Source organism: Boleophthalmus pectinirostris, unplaced genomic scaffold, assembly GCF_026225935.1.
Source record: "Boleophthalmus pectinirostris isolate CB_2022bp ecotype Guang Dong unplaced genomic scaffold, ASM2622593v1 HiC_scaffold_6, whole genome shotgun sequence".
Taxonomy (NCBI): Eukaryota; Metazoa; Chordata; class Actinopteri; order Gobiiformes; family Gobiidae; genus Boleophthalmus; species Boleophthalmus pectinirostris.
The window spans coordinates 26,551,072-26,577,587 of NW_026571447.1; the positions used below are offsets into that span (position 1 = coordinate 26,551,072).

The window sequence follows — 26,516 nt, forward strand, 5'->3', positions numbered from 1 at the left end:
GACTCCATCCGCCCATTCACTGCCGCCTGGTTTACTACAGAGTAAGTAAACATAAACAAACTGCTATCAATGAATCACAAGGTCAATGCCAAACAAACCTTGTAGGAATAGTTATGAATGAACTAAATCATGTATTACACACGTGAGTACATTACTAAAAAGATGAAGGATAACCCTATGTCCTGTCAATCACCATCATTATCATCATCATCATCATCATCATTGCACTGTCTTCCTATGACCTCTGATTTTGTATTTTATTACTAGAGATGTAACAATAACCAACATATTGTGATATCGTATCATCAAAAGTCTCACAATAATAGCACGGGCCGTCACAATATATCGAATCACAAGTTATTTTGCTTAAATGCACGGTTTTATAATAGCAACAGCTTATAAACATAGGGAACTACATATCCCATGATTCATTTCAGGGCAGACAACATGATAAGATATGTTTTTTACTTGAATTCTTGGGATTATGGCAGTAATAATTCATACCAAAATATTGTCAAGGTATTTTAAATCAAAAAAGTGTCCCATCTACAATTATATTAGCCTTTTCAAAATATTTCAATAAATATCGTACCTTGAGATGCATATCATGATAATATCCTACTGTGAGATCTGGATATCGTTACATCCTTTTATTACTTATCTTTCTATTTTATTTTGACTTGTACATTAACATTTATATAGTTTTGTCTTATTTGACACCTGTCTATTGCAATTTTTTGCTTCTTATTTGAATTTATTGTTACCATTTATATTTTCGCTCTTTGTTATTATATTATATTGTGACGTGTGAGCTACTGTGTCCAAATAATTTCCCTTGTGGATCAATAAAGTTTGTCTAAGTCAGTTTAAGTCTGTATAAGTGACATTTGGCAAGTGGACAGGCACCTTACACATTCGCAGATTCTAGTTGTAGGAGCTATTTGCTAATTTGTATAATATATTTTCCCTTTGTTAATATTGTGGTTGTTAATTTGTTTAGATTAATCTGCTATTATTTACCTTAGCACCTTTTCTGTTTTGGTTTAATCCATGAGGCACCTAGGGGATAAAATGTGTTTTTGTTTGTTTGTTTGTTTTGTTTTTTTCAGTCGACAGGGAGGCAGCAAGTAGGCCTTGGTCATGTATCCCTTGTTGTTTGCCTGCCAAACAGGAATAAATCTTGGAAATATAGCTCTGGTCATGGACTTGATTTTGTTTTTTCCTTCACTGTGTAAACCACATACCCATGGTGCCCAAAAGTGATTATTTGACTTATGTTTAGTTCTGAGTTTGCTCACCGCTTTTGTCTGTTACTTTTCTTTGACAAATAGTCACTAAACTTATTATTTCAAGGAGGATAGATGAAAATAAAGTCTATTTTCTGTAGGCTAATCGTGAGTATCAAATCAGTATATCTACATATTTTGGTGTTGTGCTTGTGAATGTACCATTATTATGTATATTTACTGAGAAACTTTTTTTTTTTTTCAATAACAAGTTCATTTTATTTTCTACCTTGGTACCTTATTAAATTTCCATTGGCTATAGTTATTGCTGGAAGGCTGGGGATAAAGTTTGGCAATGTCACTTGCCACATACTTGGCCAATAATTGTAATCAGTGACAAATCAGCGTATCCACATATTTTGGTCATTCCTCATGTGGTTAAAATATTAAAAATGTCCTTGTCAAATGTGACACCATTGCAGTGTTCACACGTGATGTTTCGTTCACATTGTCTTCCTCAGTGAAGCAGGAATCTTCTTCATAGTGATCCCATTATTAGTGACAGGGTTAGCTGTCCTTCCTGAGGCTTTGGAGCTGTGCTGCATGCTGACAATGTCACCACTCGTCACCTCCCGCTCTGCACGGCGGAAGAAATGCCTCACAGTCGCCTATGGGAGTGTAAAACAAGAGCATTAGGCATATGGGAAAGAACTGAGTAAAACTTGAATAGTTTTACTTCAGAATATAATTTATCATAGTAAAAGTACAAAGCAGACATTTAAAATTAAGTGAAAAGAGTGGTAAAAAGCTAGGTCTAGTTCAGCACTGATTAAAGGTTCAGATATAAGATTTGACGGCGGCACCAGCAGCTGCAGCAGCAACAACAGCAACAGCAGCAACAACAACAACAACAACAACAACAACAACAACAACAACAACAAGTACTACACTGAAGTCTTCTGACCAACTGACTAACCCGACTTTTTATACTCCTTGGCAGGAAGTACCTCCTCCAGGTAAGTACCAACATCCTTTTACAGGTCACATATGTACAAGTAACTTAAAAAAAAAAAAAAACTTTAAGCTCCTTTAAATCATAGTGCTTAAAATAAACTATATAAATCAACTAGAAACACTAAAATACCAAATACACAAAAACAATGAAACAAAAAGAAGTTAAACAGTTCCCCTCCCCTCCACCTGGTTCGGTCCAGGACCTCCTCCAGAGGCTTTAAAAATGACCTACCTGTGGCACACACCCTCCTTTGTCTCCAGACCATGTGGAGGAACATGTAAGTAACTGAATTGTGTAACTGAAATGAATTAACAAATAAAGTCTACTTGAATTAACAATGTGTGGGTGATAATTTAACTGATGAAACAAAACAGAACCCAGGATTATGTCAAACTGTTTAGTATATTGAAAATGAACACATTAATGTGACTTTAAATGGAACAAAGACCCACTTGCCACAAGAATAAACAATAGATTCAGGAAAGGTACAAATATATGAATATTTTTGGGCTCTGTCATGGCAAAAAGACTAATATTAAAAGACTGGAAAGCACCAACAGTCCCAGTATTTAAAACTGCACTTTTTGAACAAGACAGGAGACAAATCAAAACTTTGTTTTCTCACTGCGCAAGTCAGCATTCAAAAAAGTTTATATATTTTTATATATATTTTATATATTTTTAAATACCCTTTTGACTCACTGGGTGTAATTAAATGTATATTTTCTGTTTACCTGAAAATTATTTGTGACAAAGCAGTAAACCACAGGATCCATACAGCTGTTCAGACTGCTGAGAGTCACTGTCAGATGGTACACAACGGCATGATGAGGCATATCTGGGTAGAAATACACAACAACCTGGACAAATAAGAAATAGTTTGATCATTTAAAACTGATGATGAGTCTGAAATTTTCATAGATTTTTTTTCCCCCCATACCTGTCGGATATGGAAAGGTGTGAAGCAAACTGTAAAAATAATCAGGACTGTGCTTAACAAGTGGACGGCTTTTCTCCTTCTCTCTCTAAAAAAACAATACAAATATGTTTTAAGCTCTAGTAGTGGTCGTAATTGTGGAATTCCATTTGTTTTTATAGAACTGTTTTTACCTGCTCTGTTGCATGAGGCGTCTGTCACCCAGGGCCCACATGATGCGCGTAGTGAACACCACGATGACGAGGAGGGGCAGGAAGAACTCCGTGATGGTGAGAAAGAGGAGCCTGAAGAAGCAATCCGTTTGCTGGAATGCCGTGGAGAGGAGGGAGTAGGTGACTACGATCGCAAACAACCAAACCGAAACACACACACATTTGGCCACACTAGAATTTCTCCATTTTCGAGATGCTTCCACCTAGAATGAATGAATAAATACATCAATAAGTCATACGGCACAGAACCTTCTTCCTCCTATATAGTGAGATAGCCACTACTGTGCATACTCCTAGAACCCCCTGTAACTGAGTAGTTTTTCTCAGTTAATTGACTCTTTATGTATTAACGTGTAAAAATGAGTAACAAGTACTTTTTACAAGATACTTTTACTTTACAATTCACTGTGCAACATTTCTAGTGGAGGGTCTGCAATCTGCTTGTCTTCATAGAGACTATGGTATTAAACGTATCCAGTTCTATAAAGACAAGTAGACAAATGCTTTTCAATGTGTTTCTGAGCAATAAACACTGATAAAAAAAAATATATATATAAGAAAGACAGATGATTTTAATTCATTCTGGGTAAATCAATGATCTCTCTGTGAGACTAGCAGGTGATGGACCCTTCACCAGAAAAGTTACACATTGCACCTTTAAGTACAAATTCGGCAGCAATTCTTGAACATGTAATTGTACAGATTTCTAGTAGTTTTTCTTCCACTGCTAAAAAGTTTAGGCAATCAAAGAAAGCAATCAAAACTGTGGTAGAAGTGAGTAAAGTACAGTAGGGTTGGTGAAAATATGACTCAAATTACAGTTGTAATGACAGCTGCCCTGGGACAAACTAAAACACAAATTATCACTCAGACAGGTACACAACCATAATTCAGAAGTGGGCTGGGTGAGTGTTATGCTCAAGGACACAACAACAGTCAGTGTATATCTTTCAAACTGGGGAACATTTACATCGCAACCCTGAATAATTTACATAAACACATTGGCTTTATAAAGATTTTGTGAAAAAGTATTGGACCCACCTGCACAATGGCCAGGTACCTGTCCACACAAATGCAGGTGAGGAACAGGATACTGCAGTACATGTTGACAAAGTAGCTGAAGATGTGCAGATAGGAGCAGGTGACACAGCGCCCCCTGCTGTAGTAGTGGAGGATGCGCGTGGGTAGAGAGAGGTTGACCAGCAGATCTGTCACTGCCAGGTTTATGGTGAAGATGACTGAAGTGCTCTTTTGTTTAGTGCGGAAACAAAACACGTATAGAGCCAAGGAGTTGAGTATCATTCCTGCCTGAAATTGAAGAACAGATTATTATTATAAAGTATTGCAATTTCAGGGAAGTTTACTGGTTGAAAAAGAGTCTTTACCAAAAATATGATGGAGTTTATAACCATTAGGGAGATCCATAGACCATAAAAATCATTGTAGAGACCCTCGTCCAAATATGCCAGTCTCTGATGATATGCCCCCATGCCACTCTGGTTGGTGGAGTCAGGGATTATGGGTAATGTAGTACTGTTCTCAAACCAGGACTCAGTGCTGTTAGACTTCATCCTCAGACTTCATTGTGATCGCATTGAGGGAAATGATTGTAGGAAATAGCTAAGAAACAAAAACATATAATTTATGACAATACATTTTATTAATTCAGTTTTTATGTTAGTGTTGTGAACAAGTAATATGATGTTGAGATGTTTATTAAAAAAAAAACTAAATATGCACACAATGTTGGTATGGGTTCTGAGATTATAATCAAATTAAATAAACATCTATTTGTTGTTATAAAATAAACTATAAATATTAGTTTGACCATTGGTTTGTTTTGGTATTTTAGACTGCTTCAGACTCCAGTAAAACAAGTTAAACATAAAATGATTCCCAAGTATATGTTATATGAAAAACTAAGTGTAACATGAGAAAAAATATGATAGTTAAGATATAGTTGGGTAGCTATTATATCCATTCATATACAGATGATTCAAGTACAGGAGTTAAGATAATATACACATTGTTTTGTTATTTCCCATTTGAATGTATAGACTACTCTCTGAAGTCATTTTGAGTTTAACAGCGGACAGCCCTGAGCCTCCCTTCATCCCTGTAATATTGTTCTGTGCTGCTCGTGTCTCCAAAGGCATTTCCGACTGCAGCAAAACACTCTCTGATGAAAAATACCATCTTCTCTGACTAATGACAATGAATACGATGAATAATGGGCTTCAATAGGATTCGAACCACACCACATTAAGATTACATGAGGAAAATAAATGTCGCCTCATGCACTTACATCCCCTGATATTATTCAACTTATAGAAGCCAGTTCATCATCATTAGCCACACTAACAACTGATGTGCGCACTGGGGAAATCGTGTGTTTAACTAATTCTTCTTTTCCAAACCGCAGAGACATTACAGTTGCACGACAAGTCTACTGCATGAGAGTAAAATATTGTTATGTAAATGAGTGAGATAGTGCATAATAGTGTGTACTTCTAAATTAAATTACTTCATAAACTCCCAGAATGCACCACAGCTAATTGAAAACACATTAGGGTTGATTACAGTTTAGTGCATTAGATGATATAGAGGCATTCTTTCTGATGAATTGGATATCAAAGATTTATTTATTTTTTTTTCATAAAGTGGTCTGGAGAAGAGGAAGTCACTTTACAAATAATGCCATTCAAATAAACAGGCAGCATGAGATTTCTGTGTATACCCATGGCCAATACTGCAATACTGGGTACTGTGTGAGTAGAGACAATCTACAGAATGCAGTGTGATAGTTAATGTTTAATAATATTGTAAAGGACAGATAAACAGTTTAGAAATTCCAATTGTTTTCTAGAATTTATAATTTAGCATATTCTGATCATATAATTCGGGTACATTACAGAATTGATTGATTAATTGTTCTTTTTTCTTCTCCTAAAGTCAGTTCTCAAAAAAAAAAAAAGTTTTTGCTTGACATTAATCTAAAATCTATGAAGAGTATTATTTTCAATTTATTATTTACACAGTGTCACAAATGAATCTTTCTTTAAAATTACTCTTCTTGCTTATTATCAAATTTCTTTTACACTTACCTTGGATCCTTCAGTAACGCTTATATTCAGTGCTCCCAAAACATAGTCATAAAATCACTTAAAATCACATCCCGTTTGTGATTCTTAGTCCATTATGTCCTTTCAGAATGTGTCCCCTTTCCTTCAGCTCGGTCCCTCTTCTCTCCCTCTTGCTCTAAATCTCAAAGTCTGGTTTCAGGCAGGAAGTCCTCTGTGTTAGGATTCTGCTCTTACTGTCTTGCAAAGATCCACTGGACACTTTATCATCATTTTACGCATATATTTGTCTTTTGTGGTCTAACTATTTTATTCTTTGCTCTAACTATTTTATTCTTTGTCTCTTGTCTTTGTCTTATTGAGAGAGCTGCACACCAATGGGCTTCATAAATAAAAACTGCTTTGACAATTAACATAACCAATAAGCTGCATGCTCTACTCTTGATACTATTTGAGAACCATCCTCTATAATCGTACACTTTGTAGCATTCTGGTTACACAGCATGGCATTAAACAAATTTCCATGGCTACAGGCAAGCAGGTGGCGTACCCTCTACCAATTACGTAATGCACCTTTAAGTGTATCTTTAACTCACACTTTGAATGTAAGAAATGAACACATGCATCCTGTTATAGGCCACTTTTTGAGAACTATTCAAAAGACAGGAGAATTTGTTTTAAACTTTAACAGCTGTGGCGGTGGTCTTTGTTTTTCAATGGTTCAATGGATATTAAAAATAAAATAAGAATAAGAATACAACATAAGTATACCACATATAATTAGGCATAAACCATAAACCATTCAAACAGACTTCCAACTCTCTGGGGGACAGAGTAAATATAGTTTAAAGAAAAGCCCCAGTTTGTATGGGCATGAGTCCATCCATCTTTCACACAATGCGACAGGTGCGTCTGGCGCTTCCTGTCGAGCAGTCATCATCGCTCAGCGCCTGTCAGTGTTTCTGGAAAAGTCCGGAATAACGGATGTAACATGGAGCATCAGTCTGTTCCTATGGATGAGCTGGGAGAAAGGAGCTGGTCTGGGACATACTGTGGGACCAGACACTGTAACAGTATATGGTCCCACAGTGTGTCCCAGAATGTGTTGGTATGTGCTGGTGATTGCCAACATATGTCAAATGGTGGGAGGAATACGGATTATTTGTAAAAATGTATTCAGTTATTAGCACTCCCAAAATTGTACTTGAGTAAAAAATAAAACATGCTTATAATTAATCAAAGTATTAACAAGAAACAAATTCATTTTATACAAAACCTGAGCAATAATTGTTTAAATATGCCTTTTCTTTGATCTTAGGACAATGTGTGTTTGTATAGGTATAGAAAGGAGCAGAGACAGTGGTGAGACAGCTCTGCTTTGGGATGTCAAGAAAATGATTCCTTCTTGAATTGCAGGATTTTGTGAGAACCTTTTATCATTGAAAAGAGCTAATTTATAGCATTTTTTTTTTTTTTTTTTACAAATGATCTGAATTGCATTATTGTCATAGCAATGGAGGACTGTTATAATCCTTGTGACTAGTACAGTACTCTACAACTCCTATCATTTTAATTGTAGTACAAGTTACGTGGCTAGATTGTACTAATTAAAGTACACATTTAAAATTCTACCAAAAATATCATAGCAAACAATATAAATATACTTCTGCACATTTGCTTCAGCCCCTTATGTGGCTCCATAAATCTGAGGAGGTGCAGAGGCAATAGTGCATTTAAGTCAAAATAAGTCAGTGTGTCAAAATGGCTCTGAATATGAACGGGTCACAGGAAATGATGACATAGTTGCAACTTCTTTTTACTAAACCTCCTGTTCTCCATCAGCGATGCATTTTATCTGTCACAAGTGAGAGGATATGGAGAAAGAATGGCAGCATGGTGGAAACTCTCTGTCAACAAACTGAATAGACCATTAGACGCCCATATGGAGGGGGCTAGTACAGGGCAGTGCTTCTCAAACTGGCGTGTGGGATTCTTCTGCAGGCATTTGTTTCCTCAAATATAATGTCTTATTATTTCATGTGATTACAAATCCTAAAATATTACTATTCCTAAAATAGTCATTACCAAATATTTATTATTCAGAATTGCCCAAATAAACATGCACCATTTTCTGTACTTGTATTTTTTTTTAGTTTTCATATATTTTGAAGTTTTTGAAGCTGTAAGTTCTTATTCCATAAACTGAAGGCACCATATAAATAAAGATATGTGTAGTTTAGTGTAGTTTAGAATTTTAGACTCCATTCAAATGTCCTTTTTGTAGAACAGAACAATTACTAAGTTCATTGTTTAACTCTGTGTCCCAAGTGTGAGCCAGAGCCATCAGTCTGAATCTGTGTGTTGAATATTCTGTCAGTGAGACGTAGAGCAGAGCACAGACCAGTCATCACACCGAGACATTATACTTTAAAATACCCATTCTAACATTATCTGGGGTAAAATGTGAAATTATTTATCCAACATTTGAGGCTTTATTAAGGCTTTTGTTATGCACCTGTTGAATTGAAATTGAAGTCCCGGTCTCAACAGTAAATGGTTACTAGTGAAAATGGGACATTTATCAAACATGATGGAGTGAAACTTGTTCTATGACTAAAACAAAATCTCTTATAATTGCTTTTATAGAAAACATTAAAGTAGTGGTCACACTTCATTAAACCTTTTTATTTTTAAATTAGCTATGACAACCCCATTGTTCACAAAAATAAAGTCTTGAGTGTTCGTCTCCAAAAACACTCAAATAAAACAAATAAAATTATACATTGCATAGAACATTTTAACTGTGTAACATTTTCATGTAAAATGGCAAGAGACAGTACCACACCCTCTGCAACACTAGTAGTTTATATTAATATTAAAAACTATGTAAACCTTTATTCCAAGTTTCATATTTGAGATGCTACATGTGCCGACCATGTGGACATATACTTGCATTGAAATTACACTGAGTGTTGTAAAAACTCAGTTCTTAAGAAGAAAATAACAAAAGCTTGATACTCAGAAGTTGGACCTAGTTATATCATCATATAAAAGTATAGCTGCACTTTAAAATCGAAATTTGTCTTTGTTGCAGCAAGTTATGCATAAAATGTTGATCAGTACAGTATTCAGCATTTGTGACTAGGATACAGGTCAAACGTAATTGACTCAAAGAAATCTTGTAACAATTTGAACCATGGCATTGTAAATGTCTAAAGCTTTCTGTGTCTATGGTTATATAGCTGCTCTAAATATTAATTAGAGTTTTGGTATGATTTTGAGCTTTTAGTGCTGATATAAAATCTCTGTCTGACATAAAGTCTGCGTCTGTTTGATAGATCCAGTATGACGCTGAATGCCCTGAAGTCTGTGTGTTCCTGAGTGACTTTAGTTGGCATGGTTTATAGAGGACTTTGGCTTAGTCTGTGTCCTGTCTGTAGTGGAGCACATAGTAGTCATGGACATACATCAGAATGGCAAACGGCTGTCCGATGATCAGGGACATCCACACTGCAGCATTGCCATAGTTGCCACGCAGAAGGTTGCCAACAAACCAGGCCAGTGGAAGCTAAAAGAGATTTAAGACGGGTCATTAGAAAAACTGGATACTAGAGCAAGCTCATACTGAAAGTTTCTACCTTTTAAAGGTTAATTTATTCATTAAGATAAAAACACTGAGGTCTTTCTATTTCTTGGGAAATACGCTCCACTGAGTTAAAATAGTCTAAGATTTTTAAGACATGCATCAACTTAATGATTATTGTCATTCTTTGACCAATGGAAATTAATTAATTCGGGGATCAACAATAAAAATTAAGCACGTTTTTTTCTTTGGAAATTTTTCACCTTTCTGAATCAACTTGGTAACAGAAAAAACATATTCTTGGGGAAAGTAATGTATTTTATAATTATATTTTTTTGTTGCAAAATGGACTTAGAGCAGATATGAACCTTGATTTGTAAAGCGCCTTTTAAAACATTTTGCATTTTACATGCATAGGAACATATAGAAGTTAAATAGTCAAAGTTACCTGAGCCATCATGCCCATAAATGCCCAGAGTCTGAACATCCTCAGAGGAACACTGACCAGGTACTGAAGAGACAGCAGGAGGCCAGATCGCAGTTATACATCGAGATTTTTAATCAAATAAAAACATGAACAAGACAATCATTTTATTTTTACTCGTACCTCGTGGAAGAAGGCTGACAAGAAGAAAACTGCTGACTGGCTCACTATTTTGCTGAACCCTCTTTTTATCAATGGCTTGTAAAAGTGCCTAAAAAGAATTGATTAGAGACAAAGATTACCACCAGTTTTACTACAATATATAGTGCATTCAAAACAGTAAAGGCATAATTATACACATAGTTAGTCGCATTTATTTGTGCTAAGACTTCACTAGGGGCTACTGAAAGCAAATGACCAATAAAGATTCTAATTATATTTAATTTGCTTTGTCTTGTACAATATACTTTAAACCCGCCACCACCAGAGCAGACTGCAGAGAGAGTATGTACTTTAAATAGCTTTTAGAAACACAATGAATCTATTTCCCAAATGTGTTCCCTTCTCATAAATGGTAATGCTCTGTGCTTCCAGTGATGGAGCCGTGTGCACAACTCACCGTAAACACCACTTGTGAACAGGGATGTTCCAGTTCTGCCAGAAATAAGTCACTGTCTCAGCGTTCCTAAAACAGAATCAGCAGAAGCAATAATGAAAACAACAGTGTAAATAATAAATCTAATGCAGTCGGGTTGATATAACGAAATCTCAATGGGCAAAAAGGACTACATAAAAAAGTTGGAGCAATCACACATGGATATAGACTTTGTTTAGTTCTAGTCTTGGTGTAGTCTTGGTCTACTATAGGTTTAGTCCTGCTTCCAGAGGTGGGACCAAGTCTTTGTTTTGCAAGTCTCAAGTAAGTCTCAAGTCTTTGACCTCAAGTCAGAGTCAAATCCCAAGTCAAATACTCACAAGTCCAAGTTGAGTCTCGAGTCACTGGCCCATAAGTCCAAGTCAAGTCCAAGTCGTCTGCTTTCAACTTCAAATCATTTCAAGTCTTTAAACCAAAGTACCAAATATAGCTTAGATTTTTGCAATTAATATGACTTTTAAGATAAATTGTACTTAAAAAAGCTTATTATATTTGTATGTGAGTATTTATAGAGTATATAAGAGTTGTAGAAATTAATCTAGTTATTTTTTCCTTTTTAAATGTCTTGACAAGATCTTAGTGTGAATCATTACAGTCAGAATAGAAAGAATTCAGATTTAAAAGTGCTCCTCAAGTCTTCTCAAGTCACAGGCCTCAAGTCCGATTCAAGTCCCAAGTCCCTGACCTTCAACTCCAGGTCGAGTCCCAAGTCTTAGCTCATTTTATCAAGTCAAGTCTCAAGTCCTAAAAATAGTCACTTAAGTCTGACTCGAGTCCAAGTCATGACTTGCAAGTCCCCACCTCTGCCTGGTTCAGTCCCAGTTGTGTGTCATGTGCACAAGGTAAAAGCAGATTTAGTTCCAAAGTGTTTTATTTATTTTTGCTAAACACATTTTTGCCTATTTTTTTTTTTTAAATTATTATTTGTGCTAACTTCATGTAGTTAACGTTTGTTGTGAATAGTCATAGTAAACATATTTGCAAAGTTTGAAGCCACATGTTTTATACAAGTGGAAAGACGTTAAGATAAATGTAAGAAAGGATATTCTTCAAAGTGTTTACTGACATATACTTTCCTTTCCTGTAAGGGTTTATATATATCCGACTCAATCGTTTACCAGTAACTACAGTATTGACTTGAGGAAAGAACCTGCATAGATAACAGCCTGTTAGCCATTTAGACCTGACACTGACCAATAACTGTCCTCGTGTTTGTGCTCTAACACCAATTTAGATCAAAATGCATGTACCCACAGTATCAGAGGTAGAATGTCAAGTACACTAGACCCTAAACAAATATTTCTCACAGTATTGTTGGGTAAAAATGTTTGTAGTGGAATAAAAAACATAAACAAATACATATAAGCTGCTGTGAAGTTTCATAGTGCACCTGACATTATAGCCCCATCAATGGAAACAACATGGGAACACTGACTTACCCTGCTGAGAATTGCTAGTCGCATTTTCTGTATATTCAAACCTATATGAGCTCTACTTTGTTACAGTAAAAAGCGGGTCTCTTCATTTCAGGCAGCATTCCCATACAGTCCACTGCACACATCATGGCGTTCATAAACAGTGAAGCTTACCACCAGTCCTTGTAAAACTGCCTGTCACCGAAGCGCAGCAGCTCAGCAGTGAAATTCAAGGATGAGTGGAAGAACCAGTAGAAAAACATGAGCCACAGCAAGTGATTAGGCACCTACAAAAGACAGACGCACTGGGATAAAGCAACATGAAGAGTGTAGTGCTTAAAGCTGGGTGCCATTAAACAATAACTATATGTAAGGGAATGAATACTGAAAATAAAATACATTTGTGTGGTTGAAAACTGGTACTTTTTTTTGTTTTCTTTTGATAGCAAAGTTTTATCCCTGACGGATCCTGAGACATTTCTAGTGAATATACACTGAATATTGTCTGGCGGGGTTGTGGATGATTATGGTGCACATGCCAGTCTGGGAAACAGTACTAATAGGGATGTAACAATAACTGAAATATTGTGATATCGTATCATCAGAAGTCTCACAATAATATCGTGGGCTGTCACAATATATCGAATTACAAGTTTCTTTGCTTAAATGCATGGTTTTATAGTAGCAACAGCTTATAAACATCGGAAACTACATATCCCATGATTCATTTCAGTGGAGACAACATGAAGAGATATGTTTTTTACTTGAATTCTTGGGATTATGACAGTAATAATTCACAAAAAAATCTTGTCAAGGTATTTTAAAAGCAAAAAAGTGTCCCATCTACAATAGCCTTTTCAAAATATCACATTAAATATTGTATCATGAGATGCATATTGTGATAATATCGTACCATGAGATTTGGATATCTACTATATATTACATCCCTGGTACAAAGCAATGCTTTTTCTTATTGACAAAAACAAGCTGGGCTTAACTTTTCACTTTACTACTTCTTATTTCTTTAATCTCAGCTCATCTATAATAATGTTTTCATGATTAATCAATTCATATTTACGCCACATTCTGAGGTTGTGTCCTTGCTAGTGAAGTACTGATTATTGAGTGTTTGAACTCACTGCAAGTCGAAGAAGCCTCTCCATCATTCTGGAAAGGTCCATATCCTGTTAAAACACGGAGGTTAACAATATTCAAGTGTAAATACATGTGACTGTATTTACATGTCAGTGGTTATTTTACCTCAAGTGGTTTCATTGAGCTTTGTATGATAGGAACCATCCACTGAAAACAACAAATGTAAACACTGGCAAGTTATAATTGATAATAATACATAAAATACTGCATTGTGCCCTCTTAGTACCGTCCACTTACCTGTTGAGTGAGAGCAACTAGCAGCTGGGTGAAGAACAGCTACAACAAAGGTAAAGCAAATAAGTAAGAAACTATACCTGTAAACTGCTAAAATTAAAGAAAATATTAATGAACATAATTAGAATTTGGCCTTTTATTTACCATTTCAACCAGTCTCCTTACAAGAAAACTCATTCGGATTTTGGGAGACCGTGGGAAGTTGAGTTCGTAGCACAGAGTGGGGGCGAAAACAAAGTAATACATGTCTATAAAACAGAACAAAAAGTCACCATGAGAGACACATCTACTTGGCAATAGCATCAAGAAAATCAGCTTTTCTTTACCTTTCATAGTAAGGTTTCCAGGGTAACACACCTTTGAATCATCCCCAGCAAATCCAGAGGGGCCTTTAAGATAATATGCAATGTAATATCCTCATAATATTGAACTGCATTTTTAAAACCTCACTTCTTTGTTTATCTCCTCATATTTGAGTGTACATATCAAATCTTATTAGTGTCTATATTGCATTTGTATCCAGTTTACAATATTACTGCAATAATGCTTTATAATTCTATTGCTTTTTACTAAATGTCTTTATTTGTTAAATTGTGCTACTGTGTCCAAGTGATTTCCCTTGTGATCAATAATGTCACCATAAATCAAGATAAATCCATTCAAATTTCTCCCATTTTGAACTGCAGTGTCTACTTCGACCATGAGATGTCGCTATAACAGCATATGTGTGTGTGTGTGTGAGAGAGAGAGTGCGTGTGGACTTACAGGAGAGCGATCGGGACAGTTTTTTGGCTTTGGCGCTGCTCAAATCCCTGCACCACATGTTGACATCTCTGTAGGAGTAAAGCTTTAGGAAGAGGATGGTGTAGATGCCCAAAGCAAACACCCCTCCAACTACAAACAAAGAAAAGCAGACAAGAAATTAGCTACACGTATGATTATGTTAGGATTTCAATGTTTCTTTGAAGGTCCATGGTGCAACTTTTGTAGTAGAGGGTCCGTCAGATGCTTTTTCTTCATGGAGATGTTATTACTTTGTCTGGAATGTTTCACAGTATGGCATTAAACCTTTCTATCTTTATGGAGACCAAACCAGACCAAATTACAGGGCAGGTCTATGGAGAAACAACTCTACTCACAGTCAGTATGCCTGTTTTTCTAAGTATTTTTGAGCAATAAAACCATCTGTTACCCAGTACATGTAAGGCAGAACTGTTTAATGTCATACTGTGGAACATTCCAGACAGTGACAACATATCCATAGAAACAAGAACGTGACGGACCACCAACCGAGAAGTTACACAGTGCACCTTTAAAATGCACAGGGTAACACTGGAAATTTGTGGTGTTTTAAACTAGAAGGACAACAAGCACTCAAAACACGTAAAAATTTACTGTGTATTTATAGAGATTTAAAGTCATGTTTCTACACAGTTGGGTTAATTTTAGAATCTGTTATCTTTGTGAGAAACTCCTGAACTGAATGCTGGATGGCAAAAATATTCTCTGACTGGATATGATCATCCAAAAAGTATTAAGATAATCATTTTTTGTCTATGTAGCCCACCCTGGCTACCACAGAACAGCTGAGTGAGGTGGAGGTTAGCACACCTGGCATCCGACCAGTGCCGATCTGACCATTAACCATCTGTTTCTCTGGCGCACTGAGGCTCGGGGAAACTGGAAAGACTTCAGGACCAATAACATATCCCAATCGTGGACTATAGGGAGACTAGTTTTATTTATAAACCATTAAACTGATTAGATGCGAGATAATACTCATCATTCTTCTTGATGTTTGTGGTCAGATTTGGGAGTTTAAACACCAACGCTTCTCGGTTCTAATGCAAAAACAATGTTAGAAGGCCCTGTGTCAGCAGCAGCAGCAGCAGCTCCAGTGCTTGTCCTCGTTTGGTCTTGGTTTAGTTCTGTTGTAGACTTTGTTTGGTTTGGGGGTTTAGTATGAACAGTGGTCCTGGATTAGTTCTGTTGTAGATTTAGATTGTTTTGGGGGTTTAGTGTCAACAGAGAAAAATCCTTCACACCATCTTACTTGCAAATTGTGAATTTCATTAGGACATCAGTGACATTTCAGCACTAAGCCTTCACCAGGCAAATCATTGCATCAGAGTTTAGTATCAAACTTTGAAGTGTGACACATTGTTGCAGAAAATATTGTGATTAATGCCAATATTATAGACGACATTAAGCCACTGATAGACTTCTTCAACCTTAATGTAGTCAACACTTTCCTTTATGAACCTGACCATATTGCACATGTATTAAACTCGTGTGTGTGTGTGTGTGTGTGTGTGTATTTTGTATAAACACAAACTTAGGTATATTATTCAACTGTCTAACTCACATGTTGATATACTACACATCAGAGGTAGGAACTTGCAAGTCGTGACTTGGGACTCGACTTGGACTTGAGGCCTGTGACTGGATAAGTCTTGAGAAGCACTTTTAAATCTGAATTCTTTCTATTCTGACCGTAATGATTCGTACTAAAATCTTGTGAAGACATTTAAAAAGGAAAAATTAGCATTTCTACAACTCTTATATAAATACTCATATATATAAATACACTATGATTTATTTATTTTTTAATCTTAAAATGAATTTATATCTACAACTCTTATATACTCTATAAATACTCATATAGAAATATACTATGTTTGTTTAAGTACAATTTATCTTAAAATTCATATAAATTGCTAACCTACAGTATATTTGGCAATTTAGTTTAAAGACTTGAAATGACTTGAAGCTCAAAGCAGATGACTTGGACCTGACTTTGACTTATAGGCCATTGACTTGAGACTCAATTTGGACTTGCCTGTCTTTGACTTGGGACTTGACTTGGACTTGAGGTCAAAGACTTGATACTTACTTGAGACTTGAAAAACAACAAATTGGTCCCACCTCTGCTACATATTATAGCCTAAATCGACACAGATATGGCGGAGAGAATAAATAATCATAAAATATTGTTTATCCTATAGAACAAAGGTGGCTACACTATTTGATGTGACAGGCCTATTTGCGTGTTAATTGAGCTTCAATCATTTCTTAGGACAAATGTGTACTTTGCTGTAACAAAATAAAGTACATAATGTGATAGCAGTAGCTGATACTTCAACTCACTTTCTGTACGGCAGTCTAATCAAGATGGGAGGAGTACATGACCCTTGGATGACCCCGAACTGAGCACACCTCTTTCTCTGGGCCAACTGGAGGTAATCCAGTCGTCATGACCAACTGGTCCATTACCACTAACAGACTGTAATTATCGCTCAGATATGGGATGTCTTCAACGTACCTCACAAACCCAGCAGTCATTTTTGAAGGGCAATGAGACAAATGCTCATGAAATCTTTGCTAGAATTATTTTATTGTCTTGGTTATTGCACATGTTAAACTGAGACGGACTGTATGGAAGATTATTCTGTGTTAGTCAACTCTTTGTCATCATCACCATTCAGAGCTATTAGCCTTCAGGTTGAAATTATATACATAAAAATCCTTTTACCTGGGGTCACTGAGGGGACCATTAGGACCACTGCTGCAGGGAAGGTTAGCATGACTGTCAGGTTAATGCAGTGGACTACAAATCCAACAAGCTCACCAAAAGAGCCCTGAACAGATAAGAAAATATGATTAGAATATTGTATTATTATTATTATTCTGCTGTTCCACCTTGTGATGTCATGAAGCAGTATTTTTCAAGTCAACAACTAACTTATTATTATTATAATACATGGTAGATAATGAAAAATATCATGTTAAGTGGTGCACAAGAGCAGAAACACAATTTTTAAATTCTAATAAAAGTAAAAAAATACTTTAACTCAAATGCAAAACTTATACTTTTAGATTAGAAATAATAGATTCAGTGAAAATTGTGCACAGACAAAAAAAAAAAAAAAAAAGATTTGAGCCACTGAGCTGGAAGAACAACAAAAAAAAAAGGTGTAAACTCACTTTTGAAAGCTGTCTCTCAGTGTAGAGGGCCACCATAATGAACAGGTTAGACACTGTGACAAAAGAATACAATATTTTATACATAGAGTCACGTGGTAGGAATTCATTACTGGACTCTATATAACAATATAAACTCAAACTGCGATCAGATCCTGTGACAACCTAAAACTCTGAAAAGATTTTTGTACAGTGAATACAGCTTTTTCACTTTAATGCATGCTCAAGATAGATAGAGATAGATAGATAAATACTTTATTGATCCTGAAGGGGAAATTCAGGTATCGCAGCCTTTCTCAGGTGCACCTTTAAGAAAAACAATACAGCATAACGCAAGGTGAGGAGGATGAGAAAAAAAGAAAGAGGAGGAACACATGCATCTCACTTTCTCTACCTCCTCCTCCTATTGGTTAGTTTGTCATGTTAAAGTGAGAGACAGGTTTATTTGACCAATAACAATGAAGTGTAAATTCTTAGAAAAAGACAGTAATAGACGAGAAATATAAAGCTACAAATAAGTTAACAAGACGCGTACAATTGTGGAATGGACTCTAAGAAAATGAATACTCTTTTGTCTTTTTTGTCGTTGCCCACCCGTACTTCACAACACAAACATTTACTTAATGTTTCTCACTGCACTTCCTGTCAATATTTACACAAACTTGTCACATTTATTTTAGTACATTTTTCCACAGGGCCTTTCTGGAATACCTCTCCACAGTCTGGGCTTCCTCATGATTAAACAGCAACACCTGATGAAAGCAAATGAGGCGGCACAAACCGAACATATGTGTCACACTCTACACGCCAACTGTCGCACCGCTCTGAAGGCAAAATACGCACTCACACTTTTCATGTCACTACTATGCACTATTTTGGTTTCATGGTAAGGAATAGTTTGGCTCCATTAAATAAAGCAGATGCTGATAATACACAGAAGTGGAAAACATATTAATTATATATAAAAGCAAATGTAATATAATCTTTCACACAAGGATATAAAGTGATATTTCTGAACTTAAATGTGCATTATGTAACTTTTCTGATAGAGGGTCTGTCAAAAGCTTTTCTTCACGGAGATACTGTTGCTTTGTCTGGAATGTTTCACAGTATAGTATTAAACCTTTCTATCTCCATGGAGACCAAACCAGACCACGTTACAGGTCAGATCTATGAAGAGGTGACCCCGCTCAGTCACAATTCATATGTTCTTAGGTATTTTACCACCTGTAATTGAATAACATTTAAGGTAGAGGTGTTTAATGTCATACTGTGGAACATTCAGGGCAGAGCAGTGACATAGCCATAGAAACAAGGAGGTGAAAAAGTTACATAATGCACATTTAAGGAGTTTTACAGTCTTTTCACATTTGTCTGATACTTTAAGGTGCACTAGTGGGTGACTTTTCTTTTCTCCGAATGCTCCACAGTATGGCATTAAACTTAATCTCCATGGAGACAAGTGGGTGACGCCATAAGGCCAAGTTACAGGCGGCTTTCACTTTACCAATCATTGTAATTGCAAATCCCCCAAACATTGAGACTTTCAATTTTAGCAACATTGCCCATCCTTAATACAAAATATTATATGACTTTTCTTGTCCAAATAATTTCAGGCTCAGTTACAATATATACCTTATTTCCTTCTTAATTTCCATATCTGGCTTGAAATAGAATGATTTGCATTATAATTTAGCATAGATTTCATAATTCAAAGAAAGACTAACATATACACTTACATTAAATAAAACTGTGACTGTTTTTGGATTTATTTTGTAAGGTGAAAAATTATTCATATTCAGTAAAGGAGATAACCCCAGCATAGCCCCTGACTTCTTGTGTAACTTCTTGTATAACTCAGTGTAGTACAGTGTATCTGGTGTGCATATTACTGCAGTGGCTCTCAGCTGACTGTCCTTTGGGGATGAGCTGCTTTATTGTCCACTCCTGTAAACACTCTCACCGCTGCGAATACAAAGACACTGTAGCCTGCACAGTGCACACTAGGACTGCTCGGTTATGGAAAAAATCATAATCACAATAATTGGGCCCATAACTGAAATCACTATTATTCCAAATCATGACTTCTACACTGTCAAAATGTACCCGTAGAGACAGTATAGTTTTTACAGGGTAGTACAAGCACACAGAGCATTCTGAACAGGAGATGATTACATTTCTGTCATTGAAAAGAGCAATTAAAATCATGATTAGGCATTCCATTCATTGTGCTGTTCAAGGGCTGTCATCCACTAAGAAATTATTTGTTGACTAAAGATAAAACTGCTTCCTGATTAGTCGACTAAAAAGCTCTCAAACAATTCACTGTCTCTATGATCTGATCAACTATGGCACCACTGACCGATTAAGCGACTAAATGACTAGAGAACTACAGCCCCACACAGCAACACACAGCTTTACCACAAACAGTCCCTAATCCACTGTATCCTCCACCTGACTTAAACAGCTGCATTCTCCTCTCTGTTTGATCGACTTTATCATTCATTTCACTTTGTCTTGACTAAAGTGTCTCCTCTGAAAGGCGCTCTCCGCCTCCTGTCTGCGCCCTCTCCTCTCAGCACTACAGTGGCAGCCGCATATGCAGTATGTGCAGTATATAGGGCAGGTGATTGTGCCTCCAGAGACTGTGGAGCTGCATTACTGCAGACTTTTACTGTGAAACACCATAAAGGTAAGCACTTACTGAAGTAAACACAGGGACAACTTTGAATATTACAAATTCAGCAAGAAATCAGGGTTCTTCTACAGAGTGTGCACAGTTATGTTTTAATATAGTGCTTTTTTCATAATGGCTTAAGATTAATTACCCCATGTAATTCTCTAAAGAAATGTGTTTTTAAAGTACTCACCAATCACTAGACAGGCAGCTGGCCAGCTATAAGGATCCTTCAAGAATAATGACACAACCTGAATGGGATCTACCAGAATGCCATGTCTGAAACATTGGAAACATGAACATAAAACTAAAATTCTAACTGTAAGTATTGAAATATATATATATATATATATATATATATATATATATATATATATATATATATATATATATATATATATATATATTTAGGTTCATACCTAAGTAGATTTTCTAAGAAGAGTCGAGCATTACTGAGAATCTGCAAAACAAAGAGAAAAATAATAATTTATTTTGGTTTCCCCATTCACTTCCATCATATTTTTTGTAGCATTTTGCTTTGTGACCTTAATCCAATAAAATATGCAGTAAATGAACTGAAAGAACTGAGCACTAAACATGTGTTATTAGAGGCCCTAGCCTATAATTTGTAGACCTATTACAGTCTGAGTGTCTCTCACCAGCATCACCACACACCAGTTGAGGACTCCTCTGTAGTTGTTGTAACCACTGGCAGAACTAAGCAGTGACTCCTGTGTTTTATGACAACTAAAACAAATACAAACATATGGTTACACATTTACACAAAATCTGATTGTTTCTAATGTTTGTAATATATTTAAGAATTGAATTATGAAAAAGGGTTAATAGGCTATGTAGACTAAAAGAGCTTTACATTGTTATTGTAATCGTCATTTTTATAAGCCTCTCGTGTTAAGTACTGGGCCCTCCTCTGATAGTAGCAGTAGTAGTGGCAGCCTGTTACTACACTGATCTGTCACTGAGTGAACTCAGATGACCGCAGAGGTTCAGGTCCTTCAAGGACAGGGCCAGAACCGGGGCCAGGGGCGCAGAAAAGAAAACAGTCTAAAGGTACTGGACAATAGCCCACCAGCTCCCACTCAGTAACATGATCTAAACATTTCACCTGAGCATATCACTGGGTTTGTCATTTCTCCGCTTGTGTTTTCCACTTTTGCCCTTTGATCGCGTTGCTTCCGGTGCTGCGTGTTTCTTTCCCGGGATGTCTGCGCTCTGTTCCGGGCTGTCCGCGCTCGGAGACGCGGCCACGGAGGCTCCGTTCATCGGCATGAGACTCCCTGCTCTTCCCACCGCGAAGGTCGCCCTTCTCCTGAGCGTAACCCCAGATGCACCCGAATCCGCCATTGTTAGAAATCAAAGGTAGCAGGCCACTAGCAAACTTTGTCAAAGCATCTCTTAAAGTAGCATGACAGGAGCTCTGACACAGGGAAATGGACGGACCGCGGTCCCCACGGTCCCCAGCCCGCCCAGAGTTCAGATTTCCGCACAGACAAGTGGGAGTGTGCTCATGACGCCACATGTATGAGGCAACAATACCCCGCGGCCTCTTCTATCATCAGGGACACGGAGAGGAACTCAGGCCTACGTGCGTAAAAGTAAAAAGCCGCACTATGTAACTTTTCTGATGGAGCTCCACCCTAGGGTACGCCTTCTGCTTCTTCATGGAGAGCTTGTATTAAATGTCTGGCTCTGACAACAGTCTGTCTTCAGTCCATTCAATGAGCCTACAGCCTGTTTTTTACTCGGATAAACACACAGAGAGTAAATGCACCGCGCTCTGACTGTGAGTGCGAGTCTCTGTTCCCCCAGATATGACATGCACCTCAACATAATGGTTTTACCTGCTTGTCCCCCTGGAGATAGATAAGTTTAATGCCATACTGAGGAACATTCCAAACAAAGCTGGTGGACTCTCCATGAGAAAAGTTACATACTGCACCTTTAATAGTTCTATTGGCTTTAGATAAAACCAGGTTTATATGGTAGACTTGCACTAACTCTAGAATTGATTAGGACTAAAGGAAGCTTGTCTGTTTCCACCCCACACTGGGCAGGTTCTGATCAGATGCAATGATCGTCTCTTATCAGGTCTGTCTGTCTGAAGTTGTCTTGAAGAGTAATGGTCTGTCTGAAACTATTGGGATTAGGCACTCAGGATGGAAATCAAATCAATAGGACATTCCTAAATGTTTCTCCTTTGTGCATTTCTTATTTTCACATTTACGTTTTGTTTTAGTTCTACTCATCACTCATGCAGTTGTTAATTAGCCTCACCCATTCTGTATTTTGTGCTTTTGATGGGTTATATGACTCTATTAAATGCACCACCAGTAGAGGGAGTGCAAGTGCTTTTTAAACTTCATTTAGCCTTTGGGTGAATGTCTTAGCCAATAATTTCGCTCCACTGCTGAAATATAGCCTTGTCTTTATTGTATTTGTATTATTGTTTCAAATGGCCACACAATACTTTACTCAGAAGCAGTAATATTCCCTTATTCATGTCCAACCTTATTCATTTCCCCTCTCTTTGCGTGTGAACCAGCTCGGGCCTCGATCAAGTTATTTTTGACAACCATTTAAAATTTAGAGAATATGTGGTTTTAACTATACATTATTGATGTTTTCTGTAGGGCCTCAAAACTAAAGCTGTTAATGTGCTGCGGGAGTCAGGCAGAACAACTCAGAGCTTTTATTGTAGTGTTTAAATAAATATACATGAATTATACGACTTGTTTACATAATTCTGTCTTCACATGTGCGTAAAGAAGACTGTCCCTTTCTGCTGATGTCACGCGTTTGAAGTACAAGTTGATAGATCCAGGGCTAAATATAGAGAGAGGAGAAGGTGAGATGAGTGGGGGGTCTCACATTGTGTCTATTCTGTGTGTCTCGGTTTCTCGCTCCATCCCTGCCTTTTGAGGGGGCAGTGAGATAGTGTTTGCCCTTGTAGGTTGTAATGAAGCCGTGGAAGGATAGATGACTCACTTTAACACAGGCAGAAAGGAAATACACCTCCGACATCACATCTGACCAACGGACGGCCAAAGTTCTACAGGATGAATCAAAAACTGCAAAAAAGAAAGAATAAAGGTGTGAATCACTGTTGGCACGCTAGGCTCACAACTGAACGGTTTGGGAAAAATGTCTAGTGTTGCTTACAAGCGTTGCAGTTGCAGATAGATTTGTGGTTTAATAGTAGGATTCTGTTCAAAGTTTAGATTTTAAATGTATCCAGACAGAAATATGATATAAGAATCACATTTCAAAACGTTTCTACAGATCTAAACTACAGTTAGCAGTTTATATGCAGAGTAAGGCAGGATAATTTGTTGTTTGTGGAGGAAATGATGGTACTTAAAAACTGCAGATTTGTGATTTGGTTATCTCAACATCTGAATCTGGGTCCCTGTGCTGTCAAATACTCTTTCTCACCCAATGGCATTGCTTAAAGGATGGCTCAAATCTCTCTACACAGATAAGGCATGCAAGTCTTGCCAGTCCACCACCTGCTTGTCTCCATGGAGATGTTATTAATATGCTTAGAATGCTACACTGTATGGCATTAAATATAACTCTTTGCATGGAGACAAGCAGCTGATGCCACCAGGCCAGATCTGTGGAGAGGTAGCTCTGCTTGTGGATGTTTTTTTAAATCAGTCCTGTAATTTACGTGGTAGTTCGAGTTCCAGTTTGCACAGTATATCTCAATTTTACTAATCATATAGAAGATAAATATCACTTAATCTGTATAACACTGATTTTATGATAAATAATCTGACATTAGTTTGCAATGGATTATTCTTGAAAGTTGTTGTGTTAAAGCTATAATAACAGGACGGTGCCATGTGACTATACCAGCTCCTATGCATAATATACCGCTGCAGTGCATAGGCTATAAAATCAGTTGATGTTTCTGGAGCAAAGGCCCCTTTCTAAGTGCACCTGTGTGTCTTATAGCTGGACTGGTCGTGGGGAGAGCTATGGAGGCGTCGGAGCGCTGGGAGACGAGCGGAGCCACGTCAGCACTGTGCGGTTCAGCCAAGGACTTCTGCACACTTTATCTGTGCACATGTCTGTCCATACTGCGAGGAGAAGAGAGGGAGAGGGGGAGAGGAGGAAGAGGAGGAGGAGGAACGAGAGTGCCGGATGACAGAAATCAATGCAAGTATGTTACATCTGATATTGAGCTGATTAGAAGTCACTGAGCTATGCAGCAAAACATAAGGGACTGTGACTTTTTAAAAACACTACATCAAAATAGCCAATACAGTTTGGTCAAATATTAACTGCATTTCATTATTTATTATTTATTTTACATTTTTTTTTATCTAATATCTCATTAGTAAATCTCAATGGTATATCAGGATCCTTTTATTTTATTTTATGGTAGTTATTGTAATTACTGTTTAATTAGGCTCATTTAAGCACAAACAAAAGACATAATTCATAATGAAGAAATAGTTAATTAAGAATGATTCAGGCTCAGTAACTTTATAATAAATGGGTAGTCATTAGGGTTAAGGTGAGGTGTTAATGATGTAGTATTTAAGACGGAATCATTCTCAATAAATCATTTGTTCATTACATATTAAGTCTTCACTCTTGGTTTTTTAAGGTGTTTTAGTAACATGTATTAAAAGTGTGTTCATTAGAGTGTTATTCATTTGAGAATAAGATTATTTATTGTCCCAACAATACATTTTGACTGTGAGTTTGCATATAAATAAAATAGAAATATCAGAGTATGTGGTTTTGGGATGTTTTACTGACAGTTGCCCATTTGTGCAACATTTACAAAACTAAACACATAGCACAAAGCTTGCAGATTGTCCTTATTTGATAATGCCAGTTTTGTCAATATTCCCCACCCGCTTTAAAGCACCATACTTTTAAGACTTCACTCCTCACTGTCCCTAATGCCACACCATTTAAAGATATGTTGTTTCTATCCATTTAAAAGGTTACCATCACAACCGTCTCCCACAATTCTGCTCTGCATTAGACTCTAGATGATTTTAATGCCACATAAAATAGTTTGACTTGTTTCTGGTTGGGAAAGGGCACAAATGGGAGAGACACAGCAGAAAGAAGCTTGGAGCGGTACGATTATGTGCGAGTATTTGAGGCTGCTACTGACCATGTTTAACAACTGGCCTGGGGAAATGTCATTCACTCTCTGTATGTGAGGGCCATGCTGGGAACGCGATGTAGCATGGGACGTAGAGGATGGAGGAGCAGAAGAAGCATTTTATCTGTTTCATTTGTAGCCCCAGTGTCTCTCCGAGCGTGAAATAGGTGAGTTTGTTCGTCCCGGTCGCAGAGAATTTGACTGCTTTTGGTTTTACTGAAGAAAAGTGCTGCAAGTCGTAAAGCTGTAATAGTGTTTGTGAAAGCTGCAGATGTTTGGGGGAGTTTAGAGTTGTTATTTGTGTTGGACTTTATGGTATATTTAATCAGTATAGATTTTTAAATCAGCACTCAGTAAATTCTTTTAGATCTTTTAAAGGCCACACACATGCATTTATATACTTCTATCAATTAATTTATCATGGTGTTGATTTGTCATTTTATTGACACTGGGCTAACCTTTATTCTAAATGGTTTGGCTCATCCATTTTGGCAATCAAGAGCATCTTTGTTTGCCAATGGTTTAAATTAATTACTAAATTAATCATTAATTAATCATTGGATTTATATGACACCCACAAAGATGTACAGTGTATTATTCATTAACTCCACACTCAAGATACTATTTTAGCCACAGCTGCCTTGGGTCAGACTGATGGAAGTGAGGCTGACTCAGGCTGTCTCAGGCATCAGCCCCATGCACACGCACCACGTTCTTACTGGGCAGTGTGGGTAACATGATTTGCCCAAGGACACAGCGACAGGATTTTTTGG

At 37.0% G+C, this 26,516-nt stretch overlaps 2 protein-coding genes across 2 annotated transcripts; both read right to left on the minus strand.

Annotated features, from left to right (window-relative positions):
• Nucleotides 1-1,517: 1,517 nt before the first annotated feature.
• Nucleotides 1,518-4,961, minus strand: LOC110171524 (G-protein coupled receptor 20-like). The gene is made up of 6 exons (XM_020937240.2): nucleotides 4,776-4,961; nucleotides 4,432-4,698; nucleotides 3,352-3,593; nucleotides 3,182-3,266; nucleotides 2,976-3,101; nucleotides 1,518-1,894 (listed from the first exon to the last, which is right to left on the minus strand). The coding sequence occupies exons 1-6, from the start codon at nucleotides 4,959-4,961 to the stop codon at nucleotides 1,730-1,732; spliced, it is 1,071 nt and encodes a 356-aa protein (XP_020792899.2). The 3' UTR covers nucleotides 1,518-1,729.
• A 4,020-nt stretch (nucleotides 4,962-8,981) lies between these two features.
• Nucleotides 8,982-22,190, minus strand: dgat1b (diacylglycerol O-acyltransferase 1b). The gene is made up of 17 exons (XM_020937396.2): nucleotides 21,721-22,190; nucleotides 21,254-21,341; nucleotides 21,014-21,054; nucleotides 20,788-20,873; nucleotides 17,921-17,973; nucleotides 17,469-17,574; nucleotides 14,702-14,830; nucleotides 14,263-14,325; nucleotides 14,081-14,184; nucleotides 13,940-13,978; nucleotides 13,808-13,849; nucleotides 13,687-13,731; nucleotides 12,722-12,834; nucleotides 11,097-11,162; nucleotides 10,661-10,748; nucleotides 10,502-10,564; nucleotides 8,982-10,038 (listed from the first exon to the last, which is right to left on the minus strand). The coding sequence occupies exons 1-17, from the start codon at nucleotides 21,957-21,959 to the stop codon at nucleotides 9,889-9,891; spliced, it is 1,515 nt and encodes a 504-aa protein (XP_020793055.2). The 5' UTR covers nucleotides 21,960-22,190; the 3' UTR covers nucleotides 8,982-9,888.
• Nucleotides 22,191-26,516: the final 4,326 nt, after the last annotated feature.